This window comes from Megalobrama amblycephala, linkage group LG9 (genome assembly GCF_018812025.1).
Source record: "Megalobrama amblycephala isolate DHTTF-2021 linkage group LG9, ASM1881202v1, whole genome shotgun sequence".
Lineage (NCBI taxonomy): Eukaryota > Metazoa > Chordata > Actinopteri > Cypriniformes > Xenocyprididae > Megalobrama > Megalobrama amblycephala.
Window position 1 is genome coordinate 34,337,059 of NC_063052.1, and position 27,989 is coordinate 34,365,047.

At 38.9% G+C, this 27,989-nt stretch overlaps 3 protein-coding genes and 1 pseudogene across 4 annotated transcripts; all 4 read right to left on the minus strand.

Moving 5' to 3' along the window:
• Nucleotides 1–718: 718 nt before the first annotated feature.
• Nucleotides 719–9,339, minus strand: krtt1c19e (keratin type 1 c19e). The gene is made up of 8 exons (XM_048203032.1): nucleotides 8,704–9,339; nucleotides 8,501–8,583; nucleotides 8,248–8,404; nucleotides 6,998–7,159; nucleotides 6,612–6,737; nucleotides 1,581–1,655; nucleotides 1,300–1,448; nucleotides 719–964 (listed from the first exon to the last, which is right to left on the minus strand). The coding sequence occupies exons 1-8, from the start codon at nucleotides 9,214–9,216 to the stop codon at nucleotides 823–825; spliced, it is 1,407 nt and encodes a 468-aa protein (XP_048058989.1). The 5' UTR covers nucleotides 9,217–9,339; the 3' UTR covers nucleotides 719–822.
• A 3,494-nt stretch (nucleotides 9,340–12,833) lies between these two features.
• LOC125275774 (keratin, type I cytoskeletal 13-like) lies at nucleotides 12,834–14,949 on the minus strand. The gene is made up of 7 exons (XM_048203037.1): nucleotides 14,451–14,949; nucleotides 14,208–14,290; nucleotides 13,964–14,120; nucleotides 13,720–13,881; nucleotides 13,500–13,625; nucleotides 13,206–13,426; nucleotides 12,834–13,036 (listed from the first exon to the last, which is right to left on the minus strand). Exons 1-7 carry the CDS (start codon nucleotides 14,877–14,879, stop codon nucleotides 12,892–12,894), a joined length of 1,323 nt encoding a protein of 440 aa, XP_048058994.1. The 5' UTR covers nucleotides 14,880–14,949; the 3' UTR covers nucleotides 12,834–12,891.
• Nucleotides 14,950–16,625: 1,676 nt separating this feature from the next.
• Nucleotides 16,626–18,689, minus strand: LOC125275775 (annotated as a pseudogene).
• A 5,168-nt stretch (nucleotides 18,690–23,857) lies between these two features.
• LOC125275777 (keratin, type I cytoskeletal 13-like) lies at nucleotides 23,858–27,599 on the minus strand. 2 transcript variants are annotated; one of them, XM_048203041.1, is made up of 8 exons: nucleotides 27,380–27,599; nucleotides 25,486–25,871; nucleotides 25,219–25,301; nucleotides 24,976–25,132; nucleotides 24,732–24,893; nucleotides 24,513–24,638; nucleotides 24,219–24,439; nucleotides 23,858–24,049 (listed from the first exon to the last, which is right to left on the minus strand). In XM_048203041.1, exons 1-8 carry the CDS (start codon nucleotides 27,561–27,563, stop codon nucleotides 23,917–23,919), a joined length of 1,452 nt encoding a protein of 483 aa, XP_048058998.1. In that variant the 5' UTR covers nucleotides 27,564–27,599; the 3' UTR covers nucleotides 23,858–23,916. The 2 variants fall into 2 exon arrangements, with proteins under 2 accessions (XP_048058998.1, XP_048058997.1); XM_048203040.1 differs by lacking the exon at nucleotides 27,380–27,599 and having other exon boundaries at nucleotides 25,486–25,930.
• Between the last annotated feature and the right edge of the window lie 390 nt (nucleotides 27,600–27,989).

Consider the following 27,989-nt stretch of genomic DNA (forward strand, 5'->3'; position numbering starts at 1 on the left):
ATTGGGGGTTAATAAAGGCCTTCTAAAGTGAAGCGATGCATTTTTTTCTAAGAAAAATATTCATATTTATAACTTTATAAACTATAATCACTGGCTTTCGGCAACAGCCATATGAGAGTCAAGTTCCGGCTGAAGAATGACCTCCGACCCGATGCATGACATATTGACGAACGCGGAATTGCAGAGGATAGAGCAAAACAAATCACCCGTCATGAATTAGAAGTCTAAAACGAGAAATGTCAGTGGATTTCGATATAAGAGAAGAGGAGCTTGAGATTGTTGCCCAGCCCTATTTTTTTGAACTGTGAGAGGCGTCTAAGCTTAGGATACTCCTACATTCTACCCGACATTATGGTTTATAAAGTTATAAATATGGATATTTTTTCTTACAAAAATGCATCGCTTCACTTCAGAAGGCCTTTGTTAACCCGATGGAGCCATATGGATTCCTCTTATGATGGATGGATGGATGCACTTTTTTGGGCTTCAAAATCCATTACCATTATAAAGCGTGGAAGAGCCAGAATATTTTTTAATATAACTGTGACTGTGACTGAAAGAAGAAAGTCGTATACACCTAGGATGGCTTGAGGGTGAGTAAATTATGGAATCATTTTCAGTTGTGGGTGAACTAACACTTTAAAATGCTGTGCTCTCTTTGCATTTGTTTTGGTCACTTTCTAAATTGCACCTATATACAATAGATGACATAACCACACACATTTTGTTTATTTTTATTGTTGTAAATGCTCACAAACCATCACCACATTTTGACAGCTTGATAGGAGGTATATTCTCCAACCGACATGAGTCTGGTGTGCTTCACTTAACAAGGGATGTTGAAGAGGAAGAAATTACTGTCCCACCATCAACCACCTCTTCCACAACAGTGATCACTGCTGTTTTGGTGGTAGTGATGGAGTTGGAGGAGGAGCTGGAGCCGGAGTTGACTGAGATGGCCAGGCTGTTTGGAAACAAAAAAAAAGCAACTAGTTAAACCTGAAATTTGTACTACAGATGTAGTATTTCAAGCATAGCTTGCTTTCTTTCTTTCTTTCTTTCTATCTATCTATCTATCTATCTATCTATCTATCTATCTATCTATCTATCTATCTATCTATCGTCCAATGAATAAAGAATTAACAAGTTCATTAAATTGTTTTTTTGTTGTTTTAGTTGTTGTAGAGAATAGCAGGAAAAGAATGTATGTTTCTCAGTCTGCATGTTATGCAAGAATATTCCAATATGGAGCAGAGCATGTACTTGTTGATGTCTATATAAACATGTTCTGTGATTTACCTGCCGCTGGCCTCTGCATCCAGCAGTCTTCTGTACTCTGCAATCTCCAGTTCTAGTCTGGTCTTGATGTCCAGAAGCATCTGGTACTCTTGACTTTGGCGCTCCAGATCGCTGCGGAGCTGCACCAGTTGGCCCTCCATTCCACTCACCTACAAGCCCGAGGGGAGAAGACAGAACTTTTAACCCCAACACAGGTCATTTTAAAGCCTTATTAATGAGCTGCCTACAGTGAGAGTTCTGTCTGTAAGATTTATGAGATTCTTAGCTTTAGGAGCTCTCACCTGTGCCTGGTAGCCAGACAGCTGCATCGAGTAGCGATTCTGAGTCTCACTCAGGGTGCTTTCCATGGATGATTTCTGTGAGGTAGGGATAATGAGAAAAACACATGTTTGCAATGGCCAAAATTGTATATTTTCTATAAAGTTTGATAACCAGAAAGTGTCAAAATACCTTCTATCTTACTTTTCAATGGTTTTATCATTTAGACATAATACATTTATTTTATGTGAAATAATGCTTAAAGGATTAGTTCACTTTAATCAATTGAAGGTATATTAATAAATATCCTGATGCATCCAAGCTTTATAATGGCAGTGAACGGGACCAATGAGTATGAAGCTCAAGAAAGTGCATCCATCCATCATAAACGTACTCCACATGGCTCCGGGTTAATAAAGGCCTTCTGAAGTGAAGCAATGCATTTGTGTAAAAAAAAAAAAAAAAATCCATATGTAATTCAAGCTGCAAGCAGCGATGAAAGGGCCCTCGCACCCGGGCTCACCGCCACCCTTTGGCCTCAGGAAAACAGTGAACAGTGGGCAACATGCATGTAAGCAAGTGAATACAGGAGAATTATGCCAAAGTCATTTCGAAATGCCACACTTCCTGCTGTCAACAGATGGCGCTTTGACCGTAACTGAATATTGCTATGTTGATGTCTTCAGGCCAGGACTTTTATCGAACATGTGAAGTTTGGAGCAGATTGGACATTGTATGCCTGAGTTACAACAACTTCCTGTTTCTTTAGTGGCGTTAATCGCATAAATTAGCACTCAGCCAAGTGCTGCATGATTTAACGTGTTTCTAGCATGTTTGGTACTTCGTGGCATAATGAAATGTGAATCTGGTAGTGAATTACAGTGTAAAGCATGCTATTTCCTGTTGCCAGCAGGTGGCGCTATGGCTAACTAAATTTTGGCATATAGATGTCTTTAGGCCAGGACTCTTATCACACATGTGAAGTTTGGAGCAGATCAGACATAGTATGCCTGAGTTACAACCAAGGTTATAATCGTTAACGAAAACGAACGAAAAAACGAAAACTAGGTGGGAAAAAACATTGTCGTTAACTGAAATAAAATAAAAACGAGGCATTACAAAAAAACGATAACTAACTAAAACTGCAATGTGTGTTTGGCAAAACTAACTAAAATAAAATAAAATTATAGATGTCCTTAGTTTTCGTCTTTATCAATGTTGTTCATAGAGCAAATAACGTTCAGCTGCATTTCCTTTCCCTGCGTCTCTCACATACACGCGCGCGCGCGCACATACACAGCCCCTCCCGTCAGTGCACGCCGCGTCTCCATAACGAGTGTTCGACTTTGAAAGCAAGTTCGCTAAAGGTTGGTATCTCGTGAACACCTTTACACAAACGCACATTAAAAAGTGGTATAAAAATATTTTTAATTCTGAATATAACTTTGTCAGCGTGTTAATGTCGACGCGAGAAGCGATTGCTACTATAGCAAGTTAACTAGTCGCAAGTTTGAGGTAAAATGCACTTGGGTTGTCGATGTCAAAACACTATATAAGCTGTGATTCAAATATTAAATAATGTAATTTGTTTACTCTTACACTGAATGTTTGCTGCTTCAATCCAAATGTGTTTGCATAGTTCACCCAAAATGAAAATTACTGTGAGGAAAAAAAATCAAGTTTACAGAGTTTTAGTGTCACTGAAGGTAAACCTGCGTTGCTCATGGTGGTTAACGTTACCTCTCTTAACGTGCTCTTGCTGAATGGCAAGGATTGCACTATGGACTATTGTACCTTTTGTATGTTTTCATTTTTTTTAACTGTATTTTATTTTTTATAACGAAGCTGCAGTGTCACATTTCCGCTGCTCTGTTGTGTGTGCGTGAGGCGCGGGCGCGATCAAACAAGCTGTCTTTGCAGGGGACTTGCCTCATCGTCATGGCAACGGTTCGTAGTCAGGTCAGATTAGGTCAGAGTTGGTTGCCGTTTGTTGGATGCTCAGACTACCAAACTAACGCCGATTAAACATGTTCAGTCTGGTGAAAACCGACTCAGACCAACGTCGGGTATCAGGGTTATCACACCGATCCAACAAACTCCAACAGACGAGTTTGTTGGCTTTTGTCGGTGCGGTGTGAATTTGCCTTTACACTGAATGTTTGCTGCTTCAATCCAGACGAGTAGGCTTTTGTAAATTTAGTAACTGTTATAGGGTGTGAAAATTGTACAGCTGTGGTACTTGTATAGGGTGTGAATTCTGTATAGAAGATGTGTAGATTTTTGGTAGATTTTTTGGCAATTTTCTGAAGGTGTCACACACACACTAAAAAAATTGAAAAGCTGTATTTAAAGGTTTTTTTTTTTTTTTTTGTTATTTGTCATGTTCTTTTGTCAGATTGAGCTCCCTGACAATCTGACAGAAATGTCTTGTTGTGGCTTAAAAATGGGTTGAATACATGCGGTTCATGTATGTCTTCTTTAGTCTGTTGGCTCTTTAGGTTTTTTACTGGTACACGTCACTTACACATTTTGCACTTACTGCGGAGTGTTGAGACTGTTTACATATTTGTGCCCATATGTACATTTTATGTACTGGTTTTATTTTTGAATGAATATTTTCTAAAATTGCATGATGTTTTTGTTGAGTTATTATTACACAATACTTTTTCTGACCTTTTTGAATCTTGCCCCTGACAAATAACCCAAATTACAAAAAAAGACTAAAACTAACACTAAAACTAATAAAAACTAAACTAAAACTAAGCATTTTCAAAAAATAAAAACTAAACTAAACTAGCAAACCCACTTTAAAAACTAATTAAAACTAAACTGAATTTGAAAACAAAAAGTCAAAACGAAATAAAAATAAAAACTAATGAAAAATGCAAAACTATAATAACCTTGGTTACAACAGCTTCCTCTTTCATGGCGAAACATCAGACTTTGTCAGGCCACCACGGACACGCCCTTCAACGAAAACTCAAGATCTTTGATATTTATCATTGCTAAGGTCTTAAGATTAGACATTTGATGTTGATCTGGTTAAATCTCTATGAGGAGTTAATCCCAGTGTAAAACATGTCATTTCCTGTTGCCTGCAGGTGGCGCTATGATTGTAACTGAATATTGTTATGAAGATGTCTTCAGGCCAGGACTCTAATAAAACATGTGAAGTTTGGGGCAGATCAGACATTGTATGCCCGAGTTACAACAACTTCCTGTTTCATGGCAAAACATCGAACTTTGCCAGGCCGCCACGGACACGCCTTTCAGCGAAAACTCTAGATCTTCGCAATTTAACGTCACAATGGCCTTTAGATTAGACTGACCAAATATGATGTTGATCTGATTAAAGCTCTAGGAGGAGTTCATTAAAGTACAACGTCTGGAAATGGCAAAAACTGCACAAATTTTGCAAAGAAAATTCAAAATATCTGACTTCCTGTTGGTTTTCAGATTTCACTCCAAGACACTTTTTTGTAGGTATTGGGCTGTTAGATGTGTGTACCAAATTACATACCTGTACGTGAAACGTAGTGTCAGGGGCACTTCGTTGAACTTTTTTAGGTGGCGCTATGGAGCCATTTTGCCACTCTTAATTCTGAAACCCATATCAGACGTAAATTTTCACCACTTCTGACACATCTGCAAAGTTTCATGAGTTTTTGAGTATGTTTCGGCCCTCAAAAAAGTGATTCACCTTACATGGCGAAACATCAGACTTTGTCGGTCACCACGGACATGCCCTTCAACAAAAACTCAAGATCTTTGCAATTTAACATCTCAAAGGCCTTAAGATTAGACTGGCCATATATGATGTTGATCTGGTTTAATCTCTATGAGGAGTTAATCACAGTGTAAAACATGTCATTTCCTGTTGCCCCCAGGTGGCGCTATGACTGTAACTGAATATTGTCATATAGATGTCTTCAGGTCAGGACTCTAATAAAACATGTGAAGTTTGGGGCAGATCAGACATTGTATGCCCGAGTTACAACAAGTTTCTGTTTCATGGCGAAACATCGAACTTTGCCAGGCCGCCACGAACACGCCTTTCAGCGAAAACTCTAGATCTTCGCAATTTAACGTCTCAAAGGCCTTTAGATTAGACTGACCAAATATGATGTTGATCTGATTAAAGCTCTAGGAGGAGTTCGTTAAGTACAACATGTGGAAATGGCAAAAACTGCCAAAATTTTGTAGCTATCGAGCCATATTGCCACACCTAATTCTGAAACCCATATCAGATGTAAATTTTCACCACTTCTGACGCGTGTGCAAAGTTGCATGAGTTTTTGAGAATGTTTAGGCCCTCAAAAATGCGATTCATTTTGGAGAAGAAGAAGAATTGGCTGAGCAATTCCAATAGGGTCCTCACACCATCGGTGCTCGGGCCCTAAATATCTAGCTTCCGTCAGACCGCCTTCCATATTCAACTTACGTATAAAGCGTCACATTTGAATACAGAAGTCGTTAGACGTAGCATAAGCATTTTGAACTGTGAGACTTTTACACTTCCTTCGTAAGTTGAATTGGAAGCTAGATATTTTACTTTATTAACCCCCCTGGGCCGTGTGGAGTAAGTTTATGATGGTTGGATGCACATTTTCTAGCTTCATACTCGTTGGTCCATTCACTGCCATTATAAAGCTTGGATGCGTCAGGATATTTATTAATATAACTCCGATTGTGTTCATCAGAAAGAAATCATATACAGGATGGCTTGACGGTGAGTAAAGCTTGGGATAATTTTCATTTTAAAGTGAACTAATCCTTTAAGTAAATGGCAGCACTTGGTTTTGAGAATTTTATATCTAATGCACTGACATTCATACACTATGTAATATTGACAGCTAGAGGTTGAACTAGGTACTGCAGTCTAAAATCGAAATATTGGACTCGATGCTCATGCAGGTTGCCAGATTGAGGACACACAACAAGAAACAACAGTAATTGACAATGGAAAGCGACGAGCCTTACAGTATAATTTGATCAGTTAATGTATGAGTTTGTAATGTTTTTACAAACATTTCATTTCTTCTACAAATACTCACCATGGCAAGGAGGGACTGAAGCTCAATCTCCAGTGACTGAACTGTGCTCTTCACTGTGTTGACCTCGGTTTTCGAAGTTTGCAAGGTCTCTGTGCTTGTTACAACCTCTTGTTTCAAGGTCTCAGACTGCAAAATAGTTTTTAAAAAAAGTAGTTTTTAAAAAAATGTTTAATTTAATGCTTGTATAAACCCAACATAGAGGTAGCTGTGCTAATGTTTTTGTCTTTGCAAGATCTGATCAGTTATCAAAATGTTGTTTTAATTTCAGTATAGATGTTTTGCTTTTCTTTCATTAACTATTATTTGGACCAGCTTTATTATTTTATTTCCAACATTTTTGAGCTGGCCACCTAGACTGCATGAGTCAGGTTCTGGACTGAACCAACCTTCTGCTGGAACCAGCCTTCAAGGTCTCTCTGGCTCTTGGCTACGACGGTCTCATAGTGCTCACGCATCTCAGCTAGAATTTTGATGAGGTCTTCCTGTGGTGCGGCATCAACTTCCACGCTGACCTGTCCGCTCATCTGATCATGTGTGGTCAAGAGGTCCTGAAGATAGATCATATATAATTTTTAGATGTCCATTGTAAAATATCTTCCCATCATCACCTGTTTATTCTTGACTTCAAATGTCTTGGTATTGTGATGGAATTTTTGAACTAATTAATAATGAACTAACATTTCTTTTCTTCTACAGGCCTAATAATAACAATAATCTAACTTAGAAATAGAGAAACAGTCATTAGGACTGAGTGTTGTGATTCAGAAACATTCTGCTGTGCTGGCTAGACAGCATCCTTCTGGGGATAAAAAATAGTCTTTGAGAGGTTGTCTTAACCTATTGAGTAATCTGAACTATTAACCCTGAGACATTTTTTGATGATCTTGTGATTCAGTTGTTCTAATCTAAATTTACTCCGGCAGTAAGCGGGACAGAGGAACTGAGATGTTTTTCTTAAATCTAAACTAATCATATTGAGACTGATGATAATGAGTAATAGATCATGCCATGCTGACTATGAAATCCTATAAAACCTGTTGTATTCCTTTGTTCGGAGAGAGATTCTCTGGAATGATGAGAACTCTCCCGGCCGTGATTAAAGCATATTCTGAGGCATAGACTGGAGTCTGTTTGGTTTTTAGGCTGCAGCAAACCTAAGCACTAGAGATCTTTTTCTATACTATAGTGATAGTGTTTAGTGGTGAGGAGCACTAAAGAGCTTATTATCAGGTGATAGTGCCGGTGGGGAGCACTAAAGAGCTTAATATCAGGTGATAGGCCCCCAAAACAGGCCGAGACGTCGGCCGACTCGAACAGGTACTGAAGTACGCTCAGTAGAGTATAAATTTATTGGTCTTATGGTGTCAGGGACACCCAGGTTTATTGGTTGATGGTGTCAGGGACACCCAGGTTTATTTGTTTATGGTGTCAGGGACACCCAGGTTTAACTAAGTCAGGTGCGTAGGGAAAAATCTACCACAGTATGAAAATATGTTACAAAACAGTGACATCTTGAGCTCAGGTCTGTCTAAAAAGTTTAACTGGAACAGTTTTAGCATAAATCTTGTGGTTTGCTCTGCTCCATTATGAACAGCTTCGAAATGATTTCGAATATAACAGCTTTGAAATAATTTACCTCCTTGTGATTCTTCTTCATGTAGACCAGCTCCTCATTGAGCCCTTCAATCTGCAGATTGAGGTCTTTATTGTTCATGATGAGCTCACTAAGAACACTCTTTAACCCTGAGATGTCGGCCTCCACAGACTGACGCATTGCCAGCTCGTTCTCATATCTGTCAAATAAAAAGGAACAAATGTACATTTAGACAGCACATATTTGATAAAATGTATTTATTTAATGAAAAATAAAACAAAATAAATATAATTACTTCATTCTGAAATCATCTGCAGCCAAGCTGGCATTGTCAATGCTGAGGTGGACTGTGTTCTTTACCTGCATGGCACCCAAGATCTGAGAAGAAAACCCCCAAAAAGTTTGTTTGTTTACATGTTATATAGTGAATAAAGATTATTAGGTTATGCAATTTTCCTATAACAGTAGCCACAAAGAATCTACCTATACTATACTTACTTTAGCCTGGATGTCACTGATAGTAGCCTGGAAGGCTGAGCAGTCACGAGCACCACCTGTAGGAGAGATTTTGCTCTCAAGGAATTGGCGTATCTTCAACTCAAGGTCAGCATTGGCCTTTTCAAGGGAGTGGACTTTCCCTAGGTAAGTAGCCAGACGGTCGTTGAGATTCTGCATGGTGAACTTCTCATTGCCAATGACACTGTCATCTGCTCCTCCAGAGACACTGAATCCTCCACCTGATGCAGCTCCAAATCCCCCACCGAATCCTCCACCAGCCCCTCCTGCAGCACCAAATCCACCTCCAAAGCCAAAGCCACCACCTGACCCTGCTGCGGACATGGAGCGAGAAGCACTGGAGATACGGACCCCTGAACCTCCTGCACCCCCGTACACGCTGCCAGCCCTAATGGCGCTGATTCGGCCACCTCCTCCACCTGAAGCAGAGAATCGTGAGGAGCCCATTGAGGACCTGCTGGAAACAAAGCTGCCGCTGGAGAAGGTGGTAGCCATGTGGACGGTGGTTTGTGGTCTTACTCTGCTCTGCCTGGAGAGTGAGTACAGTGGAGAAACTCAGGGTCCTTTTATGTGCTGGTGAAGCTGACAAGAAAAGACATTGTAACCTTATTTCCATCAAACATTTGCTGACAGCAAGAAACTCTGTCAGCTTAAATCATCTTAAGTGAAAAGAGACGCTAGACATAAAGTTTGCTGATTGATCACCCCCTCAAGTAAGATAGAAGCTTGCATACCCCCTCTAAACTTTTCTCAGATGAGAGCTCTGTACATGTTCAGACATTTGTGGACGTTTCTTGTTTTTCACTGCTGGTTTCACAGTAAAGCCCCTTATGCTCTAAAACCCTTGAATATTCTAGACCACCCTTAAAGGGATAGTTCACCTCAAAAATGGAAATTCTGTCAAAATTTACTCACCCTCAAGTTGTTTCTTTCTTCTGCAAAACACAAAAGAAGTTATTTTGAAGAACATGGGTAACCAAACAGTTGATGGCCCCATTGACTTCCATAGTATCAACTTTTTGGTTTCCGACATTCTTCAAAATATCATCTTTTGTGTTCAGCAGAAGAAAGAAATTCATACAGGTTTGGAAGTTGAGGGTGAGTAAATTATGACAGAATTTTCATTTTTGGGCAAACTAACTCTCATTTAAATTTTTACTGCTTGTTACTCTAAAATCTGAGCCACGAAAAGCTCACTGCAGAATTTGAACACAAGCTGCATCGTACAAGTAATCTAGCCATGAAAGAAGAAGCAAGTGTGACTTCAGAATAACTATCAAAGTGTAAAAAGATGTAACTGGGTAAGATGTGAAGCTTCACAGAACTATGCTGATCTCATTGACATTTGAAGATTTGCCTACAGCAACTTATTATGTAAGAATTTTACTATAAAGGGGCACTAAGAGGTAAAAGTGGATTGTTTTAAACTTTTCATGTTTGTGCATGTACCTTTGTGCACTAGACAGAGCAGCAGGATGTTTCCCGCAGGTTTAGCTTAACATATCAAATTCCTCCCTTAGGCTGTTGAGCTGAGGATAGACATCTGCGTAAAAAGAGATTCATGATACATTTTATCATTTATTTTTTGTTTGCCTTTAGTTCTCACATTGTTATATTGAGAATTTGATATGAGCTTTGTACAAATATTACTTTACAATAAGATTGGGCTAATAATTCTATTTAATATGTATAACTATGTTTAATATAAATGTGTGTGTACCGTTTATGTTTTAAAACTCAAAATCAGATTATAAAGATAAATTAATATCCTATTCTCATTTACCAAATTTTCTGTTCATTAATGGACATGGTAAGTGTGTTCCTTTCAAAAGTTAAGAGTTTAGCATGCTTGAGCTGCAGGAATTTACTGTGGTATTTGACCTCTCCCTAATTTGCATATATTCAGCAAGCAAAAAAATGTTTCTCTGCTGCCAACAATGTTCACTCTCAAAATGCTATAGGCTACTACCCCATAATAAAGTTTACTTTTTTAATGTAATTCAAAGTTTTAAATAATGGTAGTCTAACAACATTTTCATAAGTCACCAATTGATTGAAGATTAAAAAGAAAAATTGTTCATCACCATTGTCATTAATGCACCACAGCAACAGGTTTCTGAATAATACTGATGCCATCTTTCTTAAAAAGAGGGGGAAATGAGATTCTTTATATTTACATGACCCTCAGTTGTACAAAAACTTGTAATCTAACAGTGTTAAAATAAAAATATGTGGCAACACTTTAGAATACTGATCCTTCATTAATGAATAACTACACAGGAACAAATGAATAATGCATTATTAACACTCTAGTAACTACTATTAACTAACAATAAACTCTGATGAATGAATTAGTAAGTAGGTAATAGTGCTCAGTTGAAGGTGGTAGTTCAGTTGCTATTAGCTAATCAGTAACTACTGTTTTTTCATACCTACCAGAGAACTACTAAGAACTACTAAAACAGCTAGCGTAACTCTGTGGTTGAATGTGATTGAAAAATCCGTCACTTTTCTCACTTTGGTGGTGCGTCGCCCTATTGCCCTAATGAAGAAACCGCCCCTGTATGAAAAAACAGTTACTGATTAGCTAATATTGAACTACTATCTTCAACTGAGCACTATAACGTACTAATTCATTAATCAGAGTTTATTGTTAGTTAATAGTAGTTACTAGACTGTTAATAATGCATTATTCATTTGTTCCTGTGTAGTTATTCATTAATGAAGGATCAGTATTCTAAAGTGTTACCATTTATGTTTGTCGACACAGTTAGCCTATCTAAAGCAAACGAGTCACCTTAACAAGAAATTCGCTTCTCTGAATCCCAGAAATATCCGTTTTATGGCAATATTTAGTCAAATTCCTTAGAAAAGTAAATTTGATGTACAAACACTGGCTGTTTGTTTGGTAGCGTCGATTGCGTGCTCGACCACAAGAGCGCGCGAGCGTGACAAGAATGGCGCGGTTTTCTGAGGGAGAGAGGTGAGACACTTTACTTCACCACAATTTATAACATTTTGTCAAGATATTGCGATATCATCATATTAATGGAGTTAAAATCTATAATTGAAAACACGTATGACTAGAGTAAGCCTACTAGAAATCTTTCCCAGGTTTAACTTGGAAGAGCTGACTCCAAACTTTGGACGCGATGAAGTTAAAATAATTTTGGGTAACAGCAGTTCCACAATGATTGAATACTCGAACAAAAATCCAGATGAAGACAGTGGTTTCGGATAAAGTGTGTAGAGATGTTCTACAGAGTTTGAGACTGCTGCGGAGAAAAAGATTCCTTAACATTCAGATTTGCAGTATGACAAGGCTGTGTAGAAATGTGTCTGCGTTGTGACATTCACAATACTTGAATACTTTAACACTAAAGTACTTTATTTATTTATGCCGCAGGCGAGATAATAGGCTATATTTGAAATAACAATCAGTCAACTTTGTGTTGTTACCTCACCCTTTAAACTAAAGTCATGAGGCAAATAACTCTGCACATCTCAAAAGAGCGCCCAAGGAAGTGTCAGTAAGGTCAAGAATGAAAAGTGACTGGTGTTTTGAAGGGGTAAAGAGTTGTCTGTCAGGTTGTACGTGAACAGACACATAGTGTAATGTGTATTTGCTTTGCTACTTGGCCCCCATGGTGTAATAAAGTGTGAATGACCTAATAATATAATGTCAAATAATGTTTTAGCCTAGATGTAGGCTACCAGCCTCTTTTAAATGCATTCAAATGGTTGTATGCGTGCCATAGAGAGATTTATTTAATTATTTTAATAGCTGGTTGTATAGGATAAATATTTTGCTTATATTTGTAAATGGATATATTCATTAAAAATGAACTTTAACCTGCTTTAATGTATTTAATTTATTGGAACGGCAGTGTTTTGTCATTTCAGTTTTTGTGAGAACAGCCATGCATTTGGGTCTCTCAGTTAGCTGTTATACCATTTTTCTAATTCTAATGTTTTATACCACAACTAGGCTAATACCAGCTGTTTTTTTTTTTTTTTTTTTGTTTTTTTTAAATTTGCCTTTTGTCTACATTTTCACATTTTGACAAAATATATTAAAACAAAACAGAATAAAATAAGACAAACACAAGAAATTCAGAGTTAGACCAGTTTATTGGTATTTTTTAATCACTCTGAGGTAGATTTTTCTGCTCAAGAGGTCTTTTGTTCAGACACGGTCTGGCTTGTAGCCTGCGAAGATGAGCTGACCACTTTGCCGTCCACCACCTCTTCAACAATGGTTACCACTTTGCGTGTAGTTGTGCTTGTGCTTGAGCTTTTGCTTGTGCTTGAGAGGCTGCAGAAGTAGAAACATAAAATTACATTACAGAAATGCCAGACAGATATTTCCATCCCACTTTAATTTTGTTTGTTGCAATAATTCATGGCTGCTCACTGAGAAATTTTGACATTACTGTTTAATCTAAATGCTGTTCTTTAGAGATTTTGAGTTGTAGTTGTCATACCTAGCAGTCTCTCCATCCAGAAGTCTTCTGTACTCTGCAATCTCCATCTCCAGTCTGGTCTTGATGTCCAGAAGGATCTGATACTCATGACCTTGACGCTCCAGATCGGCACGAAGTTGCACCAGTTGCTGTTCCAGGCTGGTCACCTGGAACTGGTAGCCGGACAACATGGCGGAATAGCGGGCCTGTGTGTCTGCCAAAGTGCCTTCCAACGACACTTTCTGTTTGGGTGAGGAAATTATTTATTCTGTGTTTTTTACGCAATGTAATGACAAAACATTAATACTCTCTTACCATACTGAGTTGTGACTGTAGCTCGATTTCAAGACCCTGGAGCGTGCGTTTAACCTCTGTGATTTCAGATCTGGATGTTTGAAGTGTTTCTGTGCTGACAGCAACTTCCTTGTTAAGGGCTTCGCTCTATAAAAGACAATCCATAGCAAATCAGTCAGGTAAGTCTTTTGTTGGCTTTGATTATAAGGTTGCACTTTCTTTAAAAACATCTGATTTTTACCTTGGACTGGAACCAAGCCTCAAGATCCTTGCGATTCTTATTAGCAATGGCCTCATAATGCTCACGGATTTCAGCCATGATCTTTGTCAGGTCTTCCTGTGGTGCTGCGTCAACCTCTACATTGACCTGTCCGCTCATCTGGGCACGTGCTGCCAAGAGTTCCTAAAGATGCAATAACAAACCACTGAGCATTTGCTTCATTTAGAGGAATTACTTGTTTATTGATGAGTGTGAACCAACTTACCTCCTCATGATTCTTCTTGAGGAAGATCAGCTCTTCTCTCAGACCCTCAATCTGCAACTCCAGATCAGATCTTGTCATTGTCAGCTCATCCAGCACCCTTCTCAGCCCAGCAATGTCTGCCTCTACAGACTGCCTCATGCTCAGCTCATTCTCATATCTGCACAAAAAAAAGAAACTGATATAAATGCTTTTGAGCTTTTTATAGTTGTTGGAAGTGCTGTTTGTTATTTTGCTAGTCACTTACTTGACTCTGAAGTCATCTGCAGCCAGCTTGGCATTGTCAATGCTCAAGTAGATGCCTCCGTTTACACCAGTAGCATGCAGAATCTTCAAGAGGAAAATGAATAAATAAAAAAAGTTACATGCTTGAGAAATTTGGCATTTTTTTACATGCTTTCAATATATGCTTTGCAAATGAAGAAACATGGGATATTGAAAACTGGATAATTTTGACTTGAATAATATGTTCTATAGTTACGTCTCGTACCTTGGCCTGGAGGTCAGTGATAGTGACGAAATAGGCGCTGTAATCACGAGCAGAGGGGCCCGCCTTGCTGTCCAGGAACTGGCGGATCTTCAGCTCAAGATCAGCATTAGCCTTCTCCAGGGAGCGCACCTTCTCCAGGTAGGAGGCCAGACGGTCATTGAGGTTTTGCATGGTGGCTTTCTCATTTGCAGACACGTCAATGGCATCAGCCAGGTTGAAACCAGCACCACCTCCAAAGCCAGCACCTCCAGCAGAGAAGGAACGAGAAGCAGAAGCACTGGAGATACGGACACCGGTTCCTCCTGCTCCCCCATACACGCTACCAGCACGCATGGCTGAGACACGACCACCTCCACCACCAGAGACAGATAAGCGAGAAGATCCTCCTGAGGACATGTAGGTGCGGGTGGAAGAAGAAGAAGACATCATTTTGAAGGAGTCTTGCTGTCGTTCTCTACTCTGGCTGGAGAATGAGCGAGTGGATGAGTGAGGAGAAGACGACCCTTGTTCCTTTTATGTGGACAAATGAGGGTGGGACTTGATGGGTGAATTGGCTAAGGTGGGGGGGCGTGAAACTATTTGCCCATTCCCCGAGGTAGCAGGCGTGGCTGAAGACAGGTTTTTACATGGTGTGTTAACATTTAACAGTTTCACTTAAATTCCTCAAAAACCCCTTAAATTTTGACTCAAGCATAAATCATGGATTTTTTTTTTTGAGTTTCTTTAAATTAATTAATTTCTTTCTCTTCAATTAAACTTTAGATGTTTGCATTAGGAATGCACAGTATAGTGGCTCTATCAGTCTGATAAATAAAATATAAAAATATATTTAAATATTTTCAAGAAAAAATAGCCAAATGATCATGGGACCCCACTTTATATGTAGTTGGCCTATTGTTATAAAAATAAAATATTTACTCAAAGCATCCAAGATTTTTTTTGTGTGTGGGACACAGGCATTTTATATCTTGATTTTTTGTTATATTATTCTTTGCTGTACATATATCTGTCATTTCTTATTTCCAGTGGTTCATAATAGGCCAGTTTATAAATGACTGTGGGGTAGAAGTTTTATTTACTTTAAAATATTTTCCACTGCACATATTGGTTGGTGTCATTTGAAGCATGTACAGATGTGGACTTCCAAGGTATATTTTGTAATTTCACAAAATGTAGATTAAATAAAATCAGCAAATATATTAATAATATAAATGGTCAGTTATCATATTGACATAAATTCCATTACCTAGTTTGTATATGTTTTATATTTTTAAAATTATTATTATTATTATTATTATTATTTAAAAATCATACATTTAAACAATGCAATTCTTACTGCATTGGTGAATAAGTGAGCTAGATTAAAAACCAAATGATTAAAAGCAGTTTTAGCTTGTCTGAATTGGGTTTTGGGTGACCTGATATTAATCAGATTTATTGTGAGGGATTGGATTTTATTTAAATTGAAAGTTTTAATTTTGCATGTAACTAAGTTGTGTTGAGCAACTTTTAAATGTTTGGAATGTGGAGTGAATATAATACTGTACAGCTAAACATGTTTAGTATCTAATATTGTTTCATTCTAAAAAATAATAATAATGATTTTATAAATTCCTAATATAGTAGAACTAATTCTCAAGTGATGATTATTAGATTTTGCTCTGAGTTCTGAGTGTCTCTTATTATGTTATAGGTGCAGAGTTAACCCCACTTTACACCTTTTGACCAACAGGAGGCAATGTCCAGAAACTATGCAGGTATGCTGCTGTAGGGACAGTGACTGTCCCTACAGCAGCATACCTGCATAGTTTTCCAACTCCAGTTCTGGAGGCACATTTTTTAATCGGGTTTGTTTAATTAGGAAAATTTCAAAAGTGTTGTTGGTGCTGGCCTAGCTACCTGGGGTTATGTCCTTTGCTCAAGGTCACACAGGTGATGACCCTTTAGGGTTTGACCCTGCAAACTTTACAAGCTTATGTCAATTCAATGTAATTGGGTCTTTGAGTTAGCTGTTATTCCTTTTTTCTTATTCTAATGTTTTAAACCACAACTAAGCTAATACTGGCTGATCTGTTTTTTAATTTGAATGCCTTTTGTATACATTTTCACATTCTGAAAAAATATGATATCAAAACAAAAAAGAAGAAGAAGAAAATAAGACAAACACAAGAAATGCAGAGTTAGACCAGTTTATTGGTATTTTTTAATCACTCTGAGGTAGATTTTTGCTGCTCAAGAGGTCTTTTGGTCAGACACGATCTGGCTTGTAGCCTGCGAAGATGAGCTGACCACTTTGCCGTCCACCATCTCTTCAACAATGGTTACCACTTTGCGTGTAGTTGTGCTTGTGCTTGAGCTTGAGAGGCTGCAGAAGTAGAAACACAAAATTACATTACAGAAATGCCAGACAGATATTTCCATCCCACTTTAATTTTGTTTGTTGCAATAATTCATGGCTGCTCACTGAGAAATTTTGACACTACTGTTTAATCTAAATGCTGTTCTTTAGAGATTTTGAGTTGTAGTTGTCATACCTAGCAGTCTCTCCATCCAGAAGTCTTCTGTACTCTGCGATCTCCATCTCAAGTCTGGTCTTGATGTCCAGTAGGATCTGATACTCATGCCTTTGACGTTCCAGATCGGCACGAAGTTGCACCAGTTGCTGTTCCAGGCTGGTCACCTGGAACTGGTAGCCGGACAACATGGCGGAATAGCGGGCCTGTGTGTCTGCCAAAGTGCCTTCCAACGACGCTTTCTGTTTGGGTGAGGAAATTATTTATTCTGTGTTTTTTACGCAATGTAATGACAAAACATTAATACTCTCTTACCATACTGAGTTGTGACTGTAGCTCGATTTCAAGACCCTGGAGCGTGCGTTTAACCTCTGTGATTTCAGATCTGGATATTTGAAGGGTTTCTGTGCTGACAGCAACTTCCTTGTTAAGGGCTTCAGTCTATAAAAGACAATCCATAGCAAAGCAGTTGTGTAAGTCTTTTTTGGTTTTGATTATAATGCTGCTCTTTCTTTAAAAACATCTGATTTTTACCTTGGACTGGAACCAAGCCTCAAGATCCTTGCGATTCTTATTAGCAACAGCCTCATAATGCTCACGGATTTCAGCCATGATCTTTGTCAGGTCTTCCTGTGGTGCTGCGTCAACCTCTACATTGACCTGTCCGCTCATCTGGGCACGGATTGCCAAGAGTTCCTAAAGATGCAATAACAAACCACTGAGCATTTGCTTCATTTAGAGGAATTACTTGTTTATTGAAGAGTGTGAACCAACTTACCTCCTCATGATTCTTCTTGAGGAAGATCAGCTCTTCTCTCAGACCCTCAATCTGCAACTCCAGATCAGATCTGGTCATTGTCAGCTCATCCAGCACCCTTCTCAGCCCAGCAATGTCTGCCTCTACAGACTGCCTCATGCTCAGCTCATTCTCATATCTGCACAAAAAAAGAAACTGATATAAATGCTTTTGAGATTTTTATAGATGTTGGAAGTGCTGTTTGTTATTTTGCTAGTCACTTACTTGACTCTGAAGTCATCTGCAGCCAGCTTGGCATTGTCAATGCTCAAGTAGATGCCTCCGTTTACACCAGTAGCATGCAGAATCTTCAAGAGGAAAATGAATAAAAATAGACAAATTTTAGATATCTCCTGAAGTTACATACTTGAGAAATATTGTATTTCACATTATTTGAATATATGCTTTGCAAATGAGGAAACTGGATAATTTTTATCTGAAGGTGGTTTAATGATTGACTTGAATGATAGTTATGTCTCGTACCTTGGCCTGGAGGTCACTGATAGTGACGAAATAGGCGCTGTAATCATGAGCAGAGGGGCCCGCCTTCTTGTCCAGGAACTGGCGGATCTTCAGCTCAAGATCAGCATTAGCCTTCTCAAGGGAGCGCACCTTCTCCAGGTAGGAGGCCAGACGGTCATTGAGGTTTTGCATGGTGGCTTTCTCATTTGCAGACACGTCAATGGCATCAGCCAGGTTGAAACCAGCACCACCTCCAAAGCCAGCCACCTCCAGCAGAGAAGGAACGAGAAGCAGAGGCACTGGAGATACGGACACCGGTTCCTCCTGCTCCCCCATACACGCTACCAGCACGCATGGCTGAGACACGACCAGCTCCTGCCACCGGAAGACAGATAAGCGAGAAGATCCTCCTGAGGACATGTAGGTGCGGGTGGAAGAAGAAGAAGACATCATTTTGAAGGAGTCTTGCTGTCGTTCTCTACTCTGGCCTGGAGAATGAGTGAGTGGATGAGTGAGGAGAAGACGACCCTTGTTCCTTTTATGTGGATAAATGGGGGTGGGACTAGATGGATGAATTGCCTAAGGTGGGGGGGCGTGAAACTATTTGCCCATTCCCAGAGGTAGCAGGCGTGGCTGAAGACAGGTTTTTGCATGGTGTGTTAACATTTAACAGTTTCACTTAAATTCCTCAAAAACCCCATAAATTTTGACTCGAGCATAAAATCATGGATTTTTTTTTTTTTTTTTTTTTTTTTTGAGTTTCTTCAACTAATTTCTTTCTCTTCAATTAAACTTTTAGATGTTTGCATTAGGAATGCACAGTATAGTGGCTCTATCAGTCTGATAAATAAAATATAAAAATATTTTCAAGAAATAATAGCAAAATGATCATGTAGTTCATTTTTTCACTATATATATGTAGTTGGCTTATTGTTATAAAAATAAAATATTTACTCAAAGCATCCAAGATATATGTTTTTTTTTTGTGTGTGTGTGGGGGACACAGGCGTTTTATTTCTTGATTTTTTGTTATATTATTCTTTGCTGTACATATATCTGTCATTTCTTATTTCCAGTGGTTCATAATAGGCCAGTTTATAAATGACTGTGGGGTAAAAGTTTTATTTACTTTAAAATAAAATATTTTCCAATGCACATAGTTGTGGACTTCCAGGGTGAGTATATTTTGTAATTTCACAAAATGTAGATTAAATAAAATCAGCAAATATATTAATAATATAAATGGACAGTTATCGAGATTTGACATAAATTCCATTACCTAGTTTGCATATGTTTACAAATCATACATTTAAACAATGCAATTCTTACTGCATTGGTGAATAAGTGAGTGTGGCGACCAGGGCGGGCAAGAGCCATGAGGGAACGGCGCGAGAGTTAATGAGCTTCACCTGGGAGGGGCACCGACCTTGAGTCTCTCATGGAGGAGATTAAAGGTGCCCTAGATTATGTTTTTCAAAGATGTAATATAAGTCTAAGGTGTCCCCTGAATGTGTCTGTGAAGTTTCAGATCAAAATACCCCATAGATTTTTTTTTATTATTATTTTTTAACTGCCTATTTTGGGGCATCATTATAAACGCACCGATTTTATGCTGCGGCCCCTTTAAATCCCGTGGTCCACGCCCACAGAGCTCGCGCTTGCCTTGAACAGTGCCTTAACAAAGTTCACACAGCTAATATAACCCTCAAAATGGATCTTTACAAAGTGTTCGTCATGCATGCGGCATGCATGCGTCGGATTATGTGAGTATTGTATACTGTTATATTGTTTACTTCTGATTTTGAATGAGTTTGATAGTGCTCTGTGGCTAACAGCTAATGCTACTCTGTTGGAGAGATTTATAAAGAATGAAGTTGTGTTTATGCATTATACAGACTGCAAGTGTTTAAAAATGAAAATAGCGACGGCTCTCTTGTCTCCGCGAATACAGTAATAACCGATGGTAACTTTAACCACATTTAACAGTACATTAGCAACATGCTAACGAAACATTTAGAAAGACAGTTTACAAATATCACTAAAAATATCATGTTATCATGGATCATGTCAGTTATTATTGCTCCATCTGCCATTTTTCGCTATTGTTCTTGCTTGCTTACCTAGTCTGTTGATTCAGCTGTGCACAGATCCAGACTTTAATACTGGCTGCCCTTGTGTAATGCCTTGAACATGAGCTGGCATATGCAAATATTGGGGTCATACATATTAATGATCCCAACTGTTACGTAACAGTCGGTGTTATGTTGAGATTCGCCTGTTCTTCGGAGGTCTTTTAAACAAATGAGATTTATATAAAAAGGAGGAAACAATGGAGTTTGAGACTCACTGTATGTCATTTCCATGTACTGAACTCTTGTTATTTAACAATGCCAAGATAAATTCAATTTTTCATTCGAGGGCACCTTTAAAAACCAAATGAGTAAAAGCTGTTTTAGCTTGTCTGAATTGGGTTTTGGGTGACCTGATATTAATCAGGGGCCGTATTCACAAAACATCTTAAGGCTAAAAGTAGCTCCTAACTTGCCGATTTAGGAGAAACTCTTAAAAATAATGGGCGTGTCAGTCCTAATTTTAGGACTCCTAAATTTTTGCCCTAAGAGTATTTCACAAAGCATTTTAGCGCTAAATCTAGCTCCTAAGTCTGTGAAACGTTAGGAGTAGTCAAGAGGACTCCTAAGTCACTAAGACCAAATCACACCTAATCCATCCAAAGACACTGTACACCATTGAGGCAATAGCAATAGAGCCTTGGGTGCTAAACCTTTTCTTCATAAATGCAATACATTTTGATTTATAGATTTGAATCTACAATGAGACGCCAAAAATAAATCTTTAACAAATAAATAAATATTGTTTGATTACCTGTGGCAATGGTTTGCATGAGTTCACACTTACAAATGATTGAATAGAGTAAAAAATATATATGTAATAAGCGTATTTGGTGTGCTGTCCAAGGGGATCGAGGGCTCCGAGCTTGGAATTTAGCCCAAACCCAAAGTTCTCCCCGTATCCCCAGCCGAGAGTGAGGAGCGGGTTGGCGGAGGGACACAGAAAACTGTTTAAGTAACTATAGGCGAGTCGGCTCTCGTCTGTGTATATATTCCTCCTCTCGAGCTGATTAGAAAGAATGTTTGAATGTGTTTCTCCCAAACTTTGTTTATAAAACATATTTTGTCGCTTGAATTCTGCATTCTCTTGAGATGCAGACATCCAAGAGGTGGACAATTAACCATATATACTAGTTTAATTAGTGACACTTAGCCTACATTTTAAAACCTTTATGGCTACAATATGGCAACATTTTATTTTGACTATGGCAACATTTTTATTAAAAAATATTTATTTGAATAATGCAACATTTGTATTTTAAAACCTTTTTTTATTAAAAAATATTACAATATTTGATTAAATCGCTAATGCAACATTTGTATACTCCATAGCAACAAGGTCAACCCCACCCTTAAGGCCTTTGCACACTGAGTCCGAAAGTTTCGCATGCGAATTTCGGACTCAGTTTGCAATGACCTTTACTCTTAGCTTAAGACTTCAGTCTATTCCTTAGTAAAAGTTTGTCTCAGCAGCTTTGTGAATAGGTTTTAAGAGAAAACTCTTAGCTAAGAACCTTTACCTCATTCAGATTTACAATATTTCTATGATTAAAACTGGAAAATTGAAAGTTTTAATTTTGCATGTAACTTAGTTGTGTTGAGCAACTTTTAAATGTTTGGAATGTGGAGTGAATATAATACTGTACAGCTAAACATGGTTAGTATCTAATATTGTTTAATTCTAAAAAATGTAGCAAATTAGCTCAAAATAAATATGAATAATTAATCATAACTAGTTATAATTAATTATTAATATTTTAATCAGTTAATAAAATTAACTTAATGTAATAAAATTAATATTACAATCAATTACCTGTTGTTCAATGAACACACAGTGTTAATTGTTTATTAATTCTAAGAAATGTTCATTTCCAGGTTATGGGAAATAACAATCTTATTCTACTAAAAGCCTGTAGTCAGGACCGACATGAATAGGGACTCCCGTATATGAGCGCAAAACACAGACAACCTTACGTGTGACATGAACAAGACTTTATTAACTAGACTAAACACTTAAACTACTCTAACATTCACACACATACTGCATCAGTTTACCAAGAGAGAGAGAGAGAGAGAGAGAGAGAGAGAGCTAAAGCAGAGTAGGTTACAGCATTGTTGTACATTTCAGCAGATCAACAGCCTTGAGCAAACCATCAGTTTAGTTTAACAGGCCCTTCTCAAAGGGGTAAGGATACTCAAGTATCCGATAATGAGACTAAGTTTGAACTTGCAGTCTCTCCAAGTTGAATTAAAACTGTCCTGAGCAATTTGTGGAGGCTCCCGTTGAACTTTCTGATATTGCTTGATGAAAAGAACCAGTTGGATTCAGAGGACTTTGGTGAATGGAAGGCTAGGCCGAGGCCTGGCACAAGCTTGGGTTCCTTAGAGCTTCTACTCTTACAGCGTCATCTTGACGTCAGCATTTGTCATAAAAAAAAAGAAGAAGAGGAGGAAGAGCAGGAAGAGAAGGTTTTATCTTGTGATGTGAATTAAGGGGTGAAGTGTCACACCCTCTTAAGGTGTCTATCCAATAAGGAGTTGCCCCCCGGAGGGAAGTTTTAGAGTCTTTGTTCTTAGCAAGATATTAGCATAAGACACTGGATTGGATGTTTGAGAGAAGAACCCTCTAGATTCTTATAATACTAATGTTCACAGAGTTAGTAACATGTAACATAAAACAAATGAAATGAAAGTTGGAGTCCGTAGATACCAAGATGCTGCCAATGTGTTCAGTTACTATACATTTGCAACATGAACATTAACAAAATAGTTCAAAAGAGAGAATTAATACATGTAAAGCCTTAAAAGGAAAGCATGAGATGGGAAAATTGGAACATGTTTATACATTTAGTGGTTAATAGAGAATACATAGGATTGGAGTTTATTTGTCCTTCTCAGGAAGAATGAGTCACTAGTCTCTACAGAATTCTTCTGATCATAAAATACCAATACTGTAACAGGACACTTAGGTTGGCCTGTGTGCTAAACATTGGGATGCTGTTACAGTTTTAGGGGTATCAGAGAACTTTGATAGTAATAGTTTTGGGTAATTCATAAATCAATGAATAATTGTGTGGCTGATTGGTCCAGTCGCTACAAAAATAATAATAATTTTGCTGCAGGGACAGTAACCTAGAGTGTTTCCCAACTCCAGTTCTGGAGGCACATTTTTTAATCAGGTTTGTTTAATTAGGAAAATTTCAAAAGTGTTGTTGGTGCTGGCCTAGCTACCTGGGGTTATGTCCTTTGCTCAAGGTCACACAGGTGATGACCCTTTAGGGTTTGACCCTGCAAACTTTACAAGCTTATGTCAATTCAATGTAATTGGGTCTTTGAGTTAGCTGTTATTCCTTTTTTCTTATTCTAATGTTTTATACCACAACTAAGCTAATACTAGCTGATCTGTTTTTTTTATTTATTTGAATGCCTTTTGTATACATTTTCACATTATGAAAAAATATGATATCAAAACAAAAAAGAAGAAGAAAATAAGACAAACACAAGAAATTCACAGTTATACCAGTTTATTGGTATTTTTTAATCACTCTGAGGTAGATTTTTGCTGCTCAAGAGGTCTTTTGTTCAGACACGATCTGGCTTGTAGCCTGCGAAGATGAGCTGACCACTTTGCTGTCCACCACCTCTTCAACAACGGTTACCACTTTGCGTGTAGTTGTGCTTGTGCTTGAGCTTGAGAGGCTGCAGAAGTAGAAACACAAAATTACATTACAGAAATGCCAGACAGATATTTCCATCCCACTTTAATTTTGTTTGTTGCAATAATTCATGGCTGCTCACTGAGAAATTTTGACACTACTGTTTAATCTAAATGCTGTTCTTTAGAGATTTTGAGTTGTAGTTGTCATACCTAGCAGTCTCTCCATCCAGAAGTCTTCTGTACTCTGCAATCTCCATCTCCAGTCTGGTCTTGATGTCCAGAAGGATCTGATACTCATGACCTTGACGCTCCAGATCGGCACGAAGTTGCACCAGTTGCTGTTCTAGGCTGGTCACCTGGAACTGGTAGCCGGACAACATGGCGGAATAGCGGGCCTGTGTGTCTGCCAAAGTGCCTTCCAACGACACTTTCTGTTTGGGTGAGGAAATTATTTATTCTGTGTTTTTTACGCAATGTAATGACAAAACATTAATACTCTCTTACCATACTGAGTTGTGACTGTAGCTCGATTTCAAGACCCTGGAGCGTGCGTTTAACCTCTGTGATTTCAGATCTGGATGTTTGAAGGGTTTCTGTGCTGACAACCACTTCCTTGTTAAGGGCTTCACTCTATAAAAGACAATCCATAGCAAAGCAGTTGTGTAAGTCTTTTTTGGTTTTGATTATAATGCTGCTCTTTCTTTAAAAACATCTGATTTTTACCTTGGACTGGAACCAAGCCTCAAGATCCTTGCGATTCTTATTAGCAACGGCCTCATAATGCTCACGGATTTCAGCCATGATCTTTGTCAGGTCTTCCTGTGGTGCTGCGTCAACCTCTACATTGACCTGTCCACTCATCTGGGCACGGATTGCCAAGAGTTCCTAAAGATGCAATAACAAACCACTGAGCATTTGCTTCATTTAGAGGAATTACTTGTTTATTGATGAGTGTGAACCAACTTACCTCCTCATGATTCTTCTTGAGGAAGATCAGCTCTTCTCTCAGACCCTCAATCTGCAACTCCAGATCAGATCTGGTCATTGTCAGCTCATCCAGCACCCTTCTCAGCCCAGCAATGTCTGCCTCTACAGACTGCCTCATGCTCAGCTCATTCTCATATCTGCACAAAAAAAGAAACTGATATAAATGCTTTTGAGATTTTTATAGATGTTGGAAGTGCTGTTTGTTATTTTGCTAGTCACTTACTTGACTCTGAAGTCATCTGCAGCCAGCTTGGCATTGTCAATGCTCAAGTAGATGCCTCCGTTTACACCAGTAGCATGCAGAATCTTCAAGAGGAAAATGAATTTTTAAAAAATAGACACATTTTAGATATCTCCTGAAGTCACACACTTGAGAATTATGGTATTTTTTTCACATTATTCGAATATATGCTTTGCAAATGAGGAAACTGTATAATTTTTATCTGAAGGTGGTTTAATGATTGACTTGAATAATAGTTATGTCTCATACCTTGGCCTGGAGGTCACTGATAGTGACGAAATAGGCGCTGTAGTCACGAGCAGAGGGGCCCGCCTTGCTGTCCAGGAACTGGCGGATCTTCAGCTCAAGATCAGCATTAGCCTTCTCCAGGGAGCGCACCGTCTCCAGGTAGGAGGCCAGACGGTCATTGAGGTTTTGCATGGTGGCTTTCTCATTTGCAGACACGTCAACGGCATCAGCCAAGTTGAAACCAGCACCACCTCCAAAGCCAGCACCTCCAGCAGAGAAGGAACGAGAAGCAGAGGCACTGGAGATACGGACACCGGTTCCTCCTGCTCCCCCATACACGCTACCGGCACGCATGGCTGAGACACGACCAGCTCCACCACCGGAGACAGATAAGCGAGAAGATCCTCCTGAGGTCATGTAGGTGCGGGTGGAAGAAGAAGACATCATTTTGAAGGAGTCTTATTGTCGTTCTCTACTCTGGCTGGAGAATGAGCGAGTGGATGAGTGAGGAGAAGACGACCCTTGTTCCTTTTATGTGGACAAATGGGGGTGGGACTAGATGGATGAATTGCCTAAGGTGGGGGAGCGTCAAACTATTTGCCCATTCCCCGAGGTAGCAGGCATGGCTGAAGACAGGTTTTTACATGGTGTGTTAACATTTAACAGTTTCACTTAAATTCCTCAAAAACCCCTTTAAGTTTCTTTAAATTAACTAATTTCAATGAAACTTTTGATGTTTGTATTAGGAATGCACAGTATAGTGGCCCTATCAGTCTGATAAGTAAAATATAATTGTAACACTTTACAATAAGATTCATTAGTTAACGTGTGCTCATGTATTGCTCATGGTTAGTTCATGTTAGTTAATACATTAATACATTAATACATAATACAGTGCTCAGCGTAAATGAGTACACCACTCTTTGAAAAGTAACATTTTAAACAATATCTCAATGAACACAAAAACAATTTCCAAAATGTTGACAAGACTAAGTTTTATATAACATCTGTTTAACTTATAACATGAAAGTAAGGTTAATAATATTTTCAGTTTTACTCAATTTAATTAGGGTGATGCAAAAATGAGTACACCCCACTGAAAGACTCTGGAGCAAAGCTAAATTTTAGACTATAAATGTCTAATTTAAAAAGAATTCAACCACAGGTGAGTCTAATTATTCATTACACAGGTGTCCAGCAGACAGTTGACTATAAAAGGGTGTTAAAACCCCTTCCCATTTCATGCTATCAGCAATGGCACCACATGGAAGAGAAATGTCACAAAACCTGAGAAAGAAAATTATTTCTTTACATCAGAAAGGTGAAGGCTACGAGAAGATCAGCAAAGCTTTACTTATCAGTCAGAATACTGTACGTACGGCATACACTGCAGAGAAATGGCATGCATGGGTGCTGTCCACGAAAGAAGCCTTTCCTAAAGCCCAGGCACAAAAAAAGCCCACATAGAGTTTGCCAGGGCCCATACTGACAAAGATGAAGACTACTGGGACTCTATACTCTGGAGTGATGAGACCAAGATAAATGTTTTTTGAACTGATGGCTTCAAAACTGTATGGCATTGCAAAGGTGAGGAATACAAAGAAAAATGCATGGTGCCTACAGTGAATCATGGTGGTGGCAGTGTGCTTATGTGGAGCTGCATGAGTGCTGCTGGTGTCGAGAGCTGCATTTCATTGAAGGCATCATGAGCGCACCTTCTCCAGGTAGGAGGCCAGACGGTCATTGAGGTTTTGCATGGTGGCTTTCTCATTTGCAGACACGTCAACGGCATCAGCCAGGTTGAAACCAGCACCACCTCCAAAGCCAGCCCCTCCAGCAGAGAAGGAACGAGAAGCAGAGGTACTGGAGATACGGACACCGGTTCCTCCTGCTCCCCCATACACGCCACCGGCACGCATGGCTGAGACACGACCAGCTCCGCCACCGAAGACAGATAAGCGAGAAGATCCTCCTGAGGACATGTAGGTGCTGGTGGAAGAAGAAGACATCACAGTGAAACATGGTGGTGGCAGTGTCCTTATATGGGGCTGCATGAGTGCTGCTGGTGTCGGGGAGCTGCATTTCATTGAAGGCATCATGAATTCACAGATGTACTGCTCTACACTGAGAGAAGATGCTACCATCACTCCATGCCCTTGGTCGTCATGCACTTTTCCAACATGACAATGATCCTAAACACACATCTAAGGCCACTGTTGGATTTCTGAAGAAGAACAGGGTGAAAGTGATTCAGTGGCTCCTGATCTGAACCCAATCGAACGCCTATGGGGAATTCTAAAGAGACAAGTTGAGCATCACTCTCCATCCAGCATCCAGTCTCTAAAAGAGGTCATTCTTGAAGAATGGAAAAAGATAGATGTTGTAAAATGTCGCCAACTTGTTCATTCCATGCCTAGAAGACTTGGTGCTGTCATTAAAAATCATGGAGGCCATACAAAGTACTAGATGTAGTAGTTTTTGTTGTGGGGTGTACTCATTTTTGCATCACCCTAATTTGAGTAAAA

What these genes read in the sequence shown, in the direction of transcription:
- krtt1c19e (XM_048203032.1), bottom strand. Translation starts at nt 9,216, where the DNA reads ATGGCTACCACCTTCTCCAGCGGCAGCTTTGTTTCCAGCAGGTCCTCA. An exon ending in GCAGATGATTTCAGAATGAA is followed by an intron (nt 8,405 to 8,500) that starts GTAATTATATTT and finishes TTTATTTGACAG; the next exon opens with ATATGAGAACGAGCTGGCAA. An exon ending in AAGGCTGGTTCCAGCAGAAG is followed by an intron (nt 6,738 to 6,997) that starts GTTGGTTCAGTC and finishes ACTATTTTGCAG; the next exon opens with TCTGAGACCTTGAAACAAGA.
- LOC125275774 (XM_048203037.1), bottom strand. Translation starts at nt 14,879, where the DNA reads ATGATGTCTTCTTCTTCTTCCACCCGCACCTACATGTCCTCAGGAGGA. An exon ending in TCACTGACCTCCAGGCCAAG is followed by an intron (nt 14,291 to 14,450) that starts GTACGAGACGTA and finishes TTCCTCTTGAAG; the next exon opens with ATTCTGCATGCTACTGGTGT. An exon ending in AGGCTTGGTTCCAGTCCAAG is followed by an intron (nt 13,626 to 13,719) that starts GTAAAAATCAGA and finishes TGTCTTTTATAG; the next exon opens with AGCGAAGCCCTTAACAAGGA.
- LOC125275777 (XM_048203041.1), bottom strand. Translation starts at nt 27,563, where the DNA reads ATGATGCCTTCAATGAAATGCAGCTCCCCGACACCAGCAGCACTCATG. An exon ending in GCAGATGACTTCAGAGTCAA is followed by an intron (nt 25,133 to 25,218) that starts GTAAGTGACTAG and finishes TTTTTTGTGCAG; the next exon opens with ATATGAGAATGAGCTGAGCA. An exon ending in AGGCTTGGTTCCAGTCCAAG is followed by an intron (nt 24,639 to 24,731) that starts GTAAAAATCAGA and finishes TGTCTTTTATAG; the next exon opens with AGTGAAGCCCTTAACAAGGA.